This window comes from Pelobates fuscus, chromosome 9 (genome assembly GCF_036172605.1).
Source record: "Pelobates fuscus isolate aPelFus1 chromosome 9, aPelFus1.pri, whole genome shotgun sequence".
Taxonomy (NCBI): domain Eukaryota; kingdom Metazoa; phylum Chordata; class Amphibia; order Anura; family Pelobatidae; genus Pelobates; species Pelobates fuscus.
In genome coordinates, this window is record NC_086325.1 from 153,322,267 (window position 1) to 153,332,448 (window position 10,182).

The window sequence follows — 10,182 nt, forward strand, 5'->3', positions numbered from 1 at the left end:
TTTGGTCCGCAGGGCTGCCGTTACCGGTTCTCCTGCCGCTGGGGGTGCTTTAGCCTGAGGCATCAAGGGCTGACTCAGCGGAGCCCCTTCTCCCTGGTCCGGGTAGAAGTCTCCAGAGGAATCAGAGAACTCGTCCTCCCCCAGCGCCATTTTCTCCCATGCTGCCATTTGTGAGTTCCGGAGGAGCTCGCCGATATATCTCGGCTGAAAGGGGCTTTGTCCGACTTTAATTTTTTGTTTTTCTTACCCATCGTTTTCCCCTCAGTCGGTGGGTGAAGTTTGGGAAAGGTAGGTGCCCCGGTTCGCCCGTTTTATGCGTTTTTCCTAGTTATTCGGTGCAGAGCTGTGCACCATGCGTCTTTGCTGGTCCGTGGCTAGCTCCGCCCCCCGAAAATCACTCTTTTTGATGAGGAAGATCTCCCTATGACAGACCCAGCTAAAAACATAATAAATACATGGGAAATAGATTTAGAAATAAATATTTCAGCTTTGGAATGGTATAAGATCATACCAGAGGTTAAGAAATGTATACATTGCCTCAATCTTATAGAGTTACAATATAAGATATTGACAAGATGGCATTTAGTCCCAAAGAAAATCAACAGGATGCTCCATACATATTCTATTTTCTGTTGGAGATGTAGCCATCTAGAGGCCTTCTATATCCATATCTGGTGGAATTGTCAGAAACTAAAAGCTTTCTGGGAACTAACATATAACATTATAGAGAATACTACTGGTATATTCTTAACATTCTCTCCCCAAACAGCTTTACTATATCTAGGATGGCCCAAAATGTCTTTGAGAAATAGATATATAACAACTCATATTCTGATAGCTGCAAAAAAAAGTATTGTAAAGCTTTGGAAGCAGAGCAAGCCTCCAACGTGGGGTATATTAAAAATCCAAATCTCATTTCAATTAAGGATGGAAAGAGAGATCTCCCCTACAACTAGATATGGATGGAATATTTGGAATAATTATATCAAAGAGGCATAGAGCATAACTCTGAGGTCTATTTTTTTGCATGTGATTATATATTCATTTTTATCTTATTCTTCTTACCTTTTTTCTCTTTTTTCATTGGAGAATCCTGTGGATATTATTGTTGTTTATGTTGCTCTCTTGAGTATTTCCCTTGTATTTCTTATTTAAGATTCCCTTCACCTTACACTTCCTCTCTTCGCAATAATAGACTGATTTTATAATATTAAATTAAGTATAAAACCATGCTATATATTAGAGGCACGTATTTGCACTTTAGAAATAAAATAACTATATACCTGTGAATATTGGCCATCGCTTTTTGTTTGTCTTTTTCGTCTTTGTTGTTTTTAAAGTCTGACAATGTCGTAAGACAGATTAGGGTATGATCTAAATTATAATAGTCTTGAGATTGTTAGTCTGTCTTGGTTGATTGTCAATTATTGTATTGGCGATGTTATATATTTGTATGTTTTGTATATTTAAATAACCAAATAAACAATAAATATAAAAAAAACAATTGTAATTAGATACATTTCCATATATATTTAAGATATTCAATAAAGATTTAAAGAAACTATGTGGGGAGGTTTATGTTAAAATGATGTCATCGGCATAAGCCGAGAATTTACATTCCAGGGACTTGTCTAATCCTCTGGAGGAGAAGTTCAACAGCAATTATGTAATGTAAGGGAGCCAAAGGACATCCCTGCCTCGTTCCGTTCCTAATTTGGACAAAAATTGGTAGCAAATCCAGGGCCTGAGATATTTGCAGATGGATTAGAATAAATAGCCTTTATACTGTCCCTTATTTATTCCCCAAAGTTGTTTTTCACTGTTTGTTGTAATTTGTTTGTTGACTGTATTTATTGTGACATCCTAATGGTAAATTACACATTACTATGTAGTTATGATCAAAGGTAGAAAAACAGGAAATAAGGCCGACAGACAGAAACATACAGGATATAACACCTGTTACTTGTTACAGGGTGTTCTACAGCACTTGTCTTTAATGCCTCTTTAAGTCTTACTCCAGGATAGAACCCCAAAGCGATGAAATCGTTCAGATATCACCGACTTTGCCACTTCTCTTCTTCTGTGGCTCACCAGCTACAGCTCCATAGTTCACTTTGCCTTTGGAAGACATCTGCTAATTGGCAGAACCTATGTTCCACAGTATATCTACACTCACACTCTATCAACTACTGATGCCCAAGGATAGGTATCCAGCTTTTAAGTTCACAGTGGGAAGGGGCCCTTCAAATGATGCTGACGGCCCAAGGAATAGAACAACATAGCATCATTCACTTATCTTAGTTCAATATGTCTGAATCACTGGGAAATTAACTATAAGTTACACCAGAAACACTACACAAATGAGTCATCACGGAGTGGGGCTTTGGTGTATGTTTGTAGAAAAGGGTTATAGTTTTGATACCTTAAACACCATGAATGTTTATGCCTCATGATCTATCGCTCACTTTGCAGTCAGTGGGGGTCGGAGTTGCCCCCTCAAACACAAGCTATTCTCTGATGCCCTATCATCACTGTATTAAGTCCATCACCCTCAGACAAAAAGTGGCTAACCCTACCATGGCCATAGACGCCTATGTGAATTTAGTCTTACTACACTGATTACACAAGGTTCTGTTTGCTTGACTTCGATAGAACACTGAACGATTGTAATATCCATGTTTCTGGAATACCTTTTCATTTATACAAAATCTGCTGGAGAATTCACTTTGTTTATGTTACGACACATTGCACTCTTTTCTTATACTTATAGTTTTTACTCTTTGTATTGTATTGACTGTGAAAAAAATATTTCAATAAAAACGAAACTAAAAAAAAACGTCATTATCACCGTTAGTTGCAATACATCCATTCTAAAGACTTCTGAGTTGAAACAGGTACAAATATAAAAATGGTAGACGATGACAACCATAAATAAACAGCCACACAAATAAAATGCACCAGAATTGATTCGCTTAGAATAGATGAAACCTTTGTTTAAACTTGCCGCTGGATGGTGAAATGCACAAGGGTTATTACATTCGAGCAAATGCTAAAAGAAATAATAAAACAGCAGCTTTTTAATAAATGAGCACCTTGAACAGAATAAGAATAAAAACGTGAACTTTAATTAAATAGAGAAATTCACAATAGCAAATACATAACATCATTCAACAAACTTTGAGAGGCAGCATAAAAAAAGAAAAAATAATTTATTAAAATCACAGAAAACTATTACTCAAAGTATATTTTATTTTATTGTTTTGCTTATTCACACTGGAGTATGTATCAGTTCCATATTCTTTGTCTTTTATTGTCTTTTTATGTTATTGAATGTTGTTGATGCTACTAAAGAACCCATTGTGACACTACTCAAAGAAGGTACGGTTTCAATGTCTGACAAAGTTTGAGTCACGTGTGAGTAAAGGACTAAAGGACAGCAGACATATTAATATTAAGAGCTATTTTAGGGACTTTATCGGAGACTTCTGAATGAAAAACTTTTCAATGATTTTAAACTGTGTAATTGTACGTGGCTTTTGCTATCTGTGCCATTTTTTTATTGTTTGTTACACTAGAAATTAATAACTAATCTCATTTTCAATAAATAGCTATTAGATTAGACATTGTTTCCTTTTGCCTTATATCTTTACGTGGCAATCTAAATAAAATATGCAATAAAACCTAATGCAATCGATCTTCATGTGACCTTTTGAAGCATTTGTATTTTTAAGCATGAATGATTTGGATTAGCAAAGGTGGCCTTTCAGAAGTGAACTCTCTGTGCTCTCTGTTATGAATAAATTCTGACTTAATTATATGCTTGTTAAACCTTAAATAACTATACTATGTTAAAAAGCATTTTTGTTTTGTTATTCGTAGCTGTTGACAAAATCCCATCAAACCTTTTGTATACTAGGAATGTAGCTACAAATTTCTACGTTTACACAGAATGTCAATTTTTAAATGTTTCTAATGCATGTAACGTTTATTTAAAAGAATACTCCCAGAGCCATAACCACAACAGAATGTGGTTGTTGTTGTGGTGTCAAGAGTGTCCTGGGGCTCCCCCGATCTAAGTAATCAAACTGTTTAAAAATATTGTAACTTATTACTTGTACAGCTTGAGTTCTGCTCAGAACTTCTGGAAGCCTATAATCTGAACTAACACTGCCAGACAGCTTTGCTGTATTTTCCGATCATATGTGCAACAATGTTATTTACTGAAGGTTAGGAGGGACAGTAAGAAAGCTACTTATGTACAGTAATATAGGAGTTGAGGCAAAAGGAGGCAGGGAAAACAAGCAAACTTTGTTTTCCATTATTATTTCTTAGTGTTGTGACTTTTGACTGGCTACTTGTTTTTCTTTGATTGATCTTTTGTTCCGGATTTCATTATGGTTTTTTGGAACAGCAACAAATCTTCGTCTTTTAAGGAATCCTGGGATACCCATACAGTTGTCCCATAAATATTCAGGTGAAAGGAGCTTTGTCGGTTTGTAATAAATAAAGTATTTGTTTAAATGGCTCTCTTCATGCCATATAGCTTCAATATTTTTCTCTCTGTCCGCCATTATGCCATCATGGCAGTAATTGGTCAGTTTGTATATTTCCTCTGTTGTACCCCCAAAGTAACCTGCCGCGTAATAAAAATCCCCCTCATCAGGTGGAATGTAGGCTCTAGACTGTGGCCGCCGTTCATAAGTAAAACTCTGTCGAGATAGGTTATAAAAGCCAGGATGTATGGTTCCAAACAATTCACTTAAGCTCTCTACGCCAACATCGTCACTGAACTGCATGTCAATATCCGCCACAGCCAGGTAGTCAACCTCATTGATGAATCTGTCACGAGTGTAATTGCGAATCATCTCCATGCGTCTGAAGCAGATATCCTGCCACCTTTTGTACGTGGGAGATTGTAGGGTAAATAACTTTCTCCCTTCACCAAGAGTAAAATTGAACTGGCGTACCTCCTCGACACGATCGGTGAGTATGTAATAGTTGACTTTATGTCCTACCATGAAGAATTTTTCAGCCGTTTCTATAAAGTGTTTGAGAAACACTACATACCTGAAATAAGAGGACGTAGATGGATAAATCAGATGTAGATAAAATAAAATTCAACATAACTAAGATAACTTTGATTTTGCTATAAAGATATAGATCAGTTGTAATAGAGTTTTTTATTTTATCAGCATTGATTACATTTAATGAAACAATACTTTTTTTTAAATAATGTTGATAATAATTGATTTTATTGGAGACAATGTTACTTTTTTATCTGTTGGAGCAGCCATGCTGGGTCAGATTCTAATGTTATCTGACCTGCTGCTGCTGAAGCTGACTTGCATGCAGGTCAATCTAACCTAACTCAGGCTTGAGGACCCCTTTCCCCACAATTACATGACCTTCTATCCCATCTTACAGAGGGTGGAAGAAGAGGGGACATTGAGAAAATGCCCTTGCACGGTATATGCACACAGTGTGAAAGAATGAATTCACTGGACACTCTACTTAATACTTGGTTCTGGGGAACCCCACACAATTTATTTTTAAAATCCCCATCACTGCACAGTAGCTTTCTCAGGTAAATACTGGGATCTCATGAACCCATAAGTGCTTTTGCCCTTTGATGGCATTCATGGTCAGTCAGAAATGTCATCATATGTCTATAGAACGCCTTACACCTTGCCTTGTTAAACACATGATGCAAAAAAAAAAAAAAGGTTTGTGTTTTAAATTAATTTTACACCCATGAAACCAAAGCAATGCAACTAGAAAATTCCTAATGGCATTGTGGTCTCTTCCAAAAGTTTCACTCCAGATAGAAGCTTATTTTTCAGTGGTAGTGACACAGATATACAATATATTAAATTGCATATTGTTGTAAATTTGCTGTGATGTTAGGAACAAATGGCGCTAGACTCTTATAAATCAACCGTCTAGTACCAAAACGTTTTCCACCACATTTCCTTTTATTTTAGAAACAACCCGGTTTTATAATAAATTATGTTGAATTATTACTACTTACTTTTTAATGGCAAACATCGCAAGTCCAATGCGGACTCCTCTTTGGTGGAACTGGGCATTCAATATATCAATGTTATAGGTACCATTCCACATAATAGGGGCAAGCCACGGTGTCATCATCACCACATCGGTTCTCCTAAGTTATTGTATATTAATACAGAATAAAAAAAATATTATCCTCTTTTGTATGACATGCGTATTTATTGATTCATATTCTGAAAAATATTTCGGGCGCAATACTGCAAACCTCAGATATATCTTCAAGCTGTCTGGAACTTTATTTTGTTGTTGAAAAGTTACTCATTTATCGCGTCGATAAGGAATGCCAAATGAAATATGATTTTAAAATATATTTATGAAGGCAGCCTTTGTAATGAAGTTCAGAATTGCCAGGAATTCAGATTTTCGATTCACCATAGTGTTTACTGAATAGCCCCATGCTTACCCAAACATAGTGCCAAAGGGGCACCAGATACCAGTGACTTGACAAGCTCTGTGGTAGATATATCATGATAGTAGTCTCCAAGAGACTGGAAACATAGTGTTATTGATATTTATATGTGGTGACCCATAAAGAGAGAGGAAAACACAAACATAAATATTGCGGCACAATATATTTATTAGCAAAATAAATTATCAAAACTTATATAAGTGCAAAAAACACCTTGCCACAGTGGCTGAGATTGTCCAATTAGCTGATGAAGCCACACAAACAGTGGGTTGCCCGATCGTGACTCCATTGGGTCCTCTAAATCCTTCCAATGGAGGATTCTATCTGGAACAAATTTCTTCAGCCACTGAGATGTTAAATGAATACACAGTATAGTTCAAGAAAAACTAGAAGATAGGTTAGCAGAACATTTTTATGGAATTAATAAAAAAAAGCAAAAGTTTAGTGTCCCTAGATATTGCTGTAACTGTATAAATATATTTGTAGTACTTTAACATGAATTGGCATGATATAATTGAACCACTAGAAAGGGGGACACGATGATATTACCGAATTGGGTATTCTGGCTTTTCTGGATTAGATTATTATTATTGCCATTTATATAGTACCAACAGATTCTGTAGTGCATTACAATATTATTATAGGGGGGGATTTAACTATAAATAGGACAATTACAAGAAAATATACAGGAACGATGGGTTGAAGAGGACCCTGCTCAAATAAGCTTACAGACTATCGGAGAGATTATGCATGTATATAAATATTTTGTAGTTTTTTTTTTTTTTTTTATACTAATTGTATGTCTTTTCAAAGACTTCTGGACATGAAATTCTATTTTTATATTTACATATTTTAATTTGTCTTGGTCTGAAATTGAATCCAAAGAGGATTAAAATTGTTAGACTAATTAGAATACCTGGCTTCTCAACCAGTCTATGTTTACTCCAGGGGTTATGCACACCAGAAGCAGGGGTACACAGGGACGCAGAATGTTTAGCGTCCCATACCATGAAACACGGTACGGTTCTGGAGAAGGAAGCCGTCAATACATTTAAATGGCTTCACATATTAGGTGCCACTATTTGAGCCAAGTTAGGGCTCTCTGTCCAGTACGTAGTCACCTAAAGAATATTGAACACAACTTTTGGAATAAAAAAATAGAGACTTTTTTTTAAAAATCTACACCCCTGTATTCATCTTTATTAGAATATTATATGGTCAATACATGATCATCACTAGTTTTGACTGAACTGCGCTATTATTGTTGTGTGTTTGTTTTTTACATGTACATAACTACATTCTTAAGAATTGCGTACAAATTCATAAATATTATACACACGCGCACCTGATTTAGTTTTTTTGCAAATCTTATCATGACTTTAGAGGTTACCCAAGGTTGCTGAACTGGAAACACATACCTAACAGTTTGGCTATATTAAACTTACATTTTCTTTAAGTTCACATTGAAATTTTCAACAATTCTCATTTTAGTGAAAAAAAAAACAGTAAACCTTCTGTTACCTGTTTTCTGTAATAATAATGTCTAGAAATTTGGAAGGAATTGGTTATATTGTATCTGGAGTCACATAATACATAGCTAGGTTTATTCACTAACAGTTATTTGCTGAGAATTGCCAGGAATTCAAAATTAATTTCACAATTAAGGCAACATAGTAAACTGGAAACATTCTCAAAGTCTGCTATAGTTTTGGCTACTTTGGTCTTTAATTTGAAAAATATTTTGAACTATTTTGAATTTCCAACAATTTGAGAAGTGATCAGTGGATTTCATATTTTAAGATATACCTGTTGATCAAGAAATATGACTCACTATTTTTTTTTTCTAATTTGGATTGGCATATAATTAATAGTTTAGTCAATAAACCTCACAGTATCTAGGATTCTTACTACCACCACTGTTAGCAAAAATATAGACAATCATAGTACAATTTGAATACATAATACTCACGGAGGAGTGAGAGCTTGGGGCTTCTCATACAACATTCTGAAATAGAGAAAAAAATAGATTATATGTTAACATTTGAAGCTATTATCAAATCAGGTGTATACAACAGAAAAAATATCAAACAATTGTTCATAATGTTGGAGTCAACTCTACAAAAATATACAAAAACAATTTGTAGTGCAGAGTGCTGCATGTACATGAATGCATAAGGGGAAAAATGTATTGATCGGTAAGTCAACCGGTATACTCAGCTAGATATAATAAGTCTTAGTAAGGATGTTAGCTTTAACTTTTTCCTTGATGGCTTTCCCAAACACCATGGGACTCCAAGAAGCAGTTAAAATGATGTATTAGGCAAATATAAAATGCATAAAGTAAAAAAAAAAAAAGAAAAAAACACAACACAAATCTTTTTTTTTTCCGTCCTACACTCTGGAGGCTTCTCTATCTGACGGAGTATACGGGTTGATTTAAATGGATGACCTGGAAACACATGGAAAGGCGCATGGTTGCCCAAAGAATTGACAGGTCAGCCTGTTTTGACAGCCTTTCTGGCCAGCCCCATTCATTGCTTCCTAGGTGTTCTCTGCATGGTCCTATTGCTGTGTATATTGCTATATTGCGCAAGAGCGTCTATTGATGCACTTTCACCATGCTTGACGGGGACAGCAACAAGAGGAGATCTGGACAGTGGGTGCAGAGCCAATGGTCCAATCAAGGACTTTTGAGAGGTATTATTATCATTGAGCTGTACAATAGGTCGATAAAAAAATAAGTAGTTGCAACAAGACATGTTAGACATTCAGGAACAGAAGGAGCTGAGGACCTTGCTCAAACAAGCTTACATTCTAAGAGGAGTGGGGTGAAGTGACACAAGCGGTAAGTGTACGATGCTTTCCATGTAAGAGAAAAGTAGGTTGTTTAAAGAATTTACGATAAAGGCTTAGTTTTTTTAGATGACACAGTTGCAGGAGAGCATGTGAGCTAGTTTGGTGTGAGAAGAAAAACTATTAACAGTTTAAATGGTATGCCTTCTTGACAAAGTGAGTTTTCAGTGATTTTTTGAAGGAATAGAGACTGGAGGAAGAGTTAAATGGAGATTGGAACAGAGGTCCAAAGGGGTGGCATGAGCTGGAAGTGCATAAGACCAGTAGAAGTAGATTGCAGTGGTCAATGCAGGTTATAATAGCAGCACAAATGAGAATCTCTGCTGCATCCAGTGTTGGCTACGGGTTGATGCGAGCAATGTTTTTGAGATCGACGTGCAGGATTTGGTGATTGGATGTGAGTTGTTTGAAACAAGGAGAAAGCCAATGCAGCAAGCCTGTTAGATAGAACTAATGGTAGTGCCATTAACATGTAAGGAGAAGAGTAACAGTGTGTGAAGAAGGAGATATTGAGTTTATGGAAGTAAGCTTAAATCCAGCTAGAAGTAGCAGACATGATTCTGACAGCCAGAGACACGATTCAAGAGAAATGGAGTAAGATCAGGAGAAGGCACATAGAGTTGAGCGTCATCAACATATAAGTGATATCAGAAGCCAAAGGAATGATTTAGACACTCTAGAACACAGACCCACACTAGTATACAGGCACACCTAACACACAGACAAATCACAACATACAGAAAATAAAATAAGATTCTTGATTCTAGTGCCAAGCTGACAGGTAATGTTTCAGCATAGGTCAGCCTTCATCAAAGCTAGTGTGTGATATAACTTAAGTACATTTATATATG

General features: G+C 36.0%; 1 protein-coding gene across 1 annotated transcript; it reads right to left on the reverse strand.

Annotated features, from left to right (window-relative positions):
• Positions 1–4,269: 4,269 nt before the first annotated feature.
• Positions 4,270–8,482, reverse strand: LOC134573208 (histo-blood group ABO system transferase-like). Its single transcript, XM_063432792.1, has 3 exons — positions 8,448–8,482; positions 6,029–6,163; positions 4,270–5,067 (listed from the first exon to the last, which is right to left on the reverse strand). The coding sequence occupies exons 1-3, from the start codon at positions 8,480–8,482 to the stop codon at positions 4,329–4,331; spliced, it is 909 nt and encodes a 302-aa protein (XP_063288862.1). The 3' UTR covers positions 4,270–4,328.
• Positions 8,483–10,182: the final 1,700 nt, after the last annotated feature.

Excerpts from the sequence above, each read along its gene's own strand:
- LOC134573208 (XM_063432792.1), bottom strand. The coding sequence starts at position 8,482 with ATGTTGTATGAGAAGCCCCAAGCTCTCACTCCTCC. Across the intron at positions 6,164-8,447 it reads CCCCAAGCTCTCACTCCTCC|GAGAACCGATGTGGTGATGA; the intron begins GTGAGTATTATG and ends ACAATAACTTAG. Across the intron at positions 5,068-6,028 it reads GCGATGTTTGCCATTAAAAA|GTATGTAGTGTTTCTCAAAC; the intron begins GTAAGTAGTAAT and ends CTCTTATTTCAG.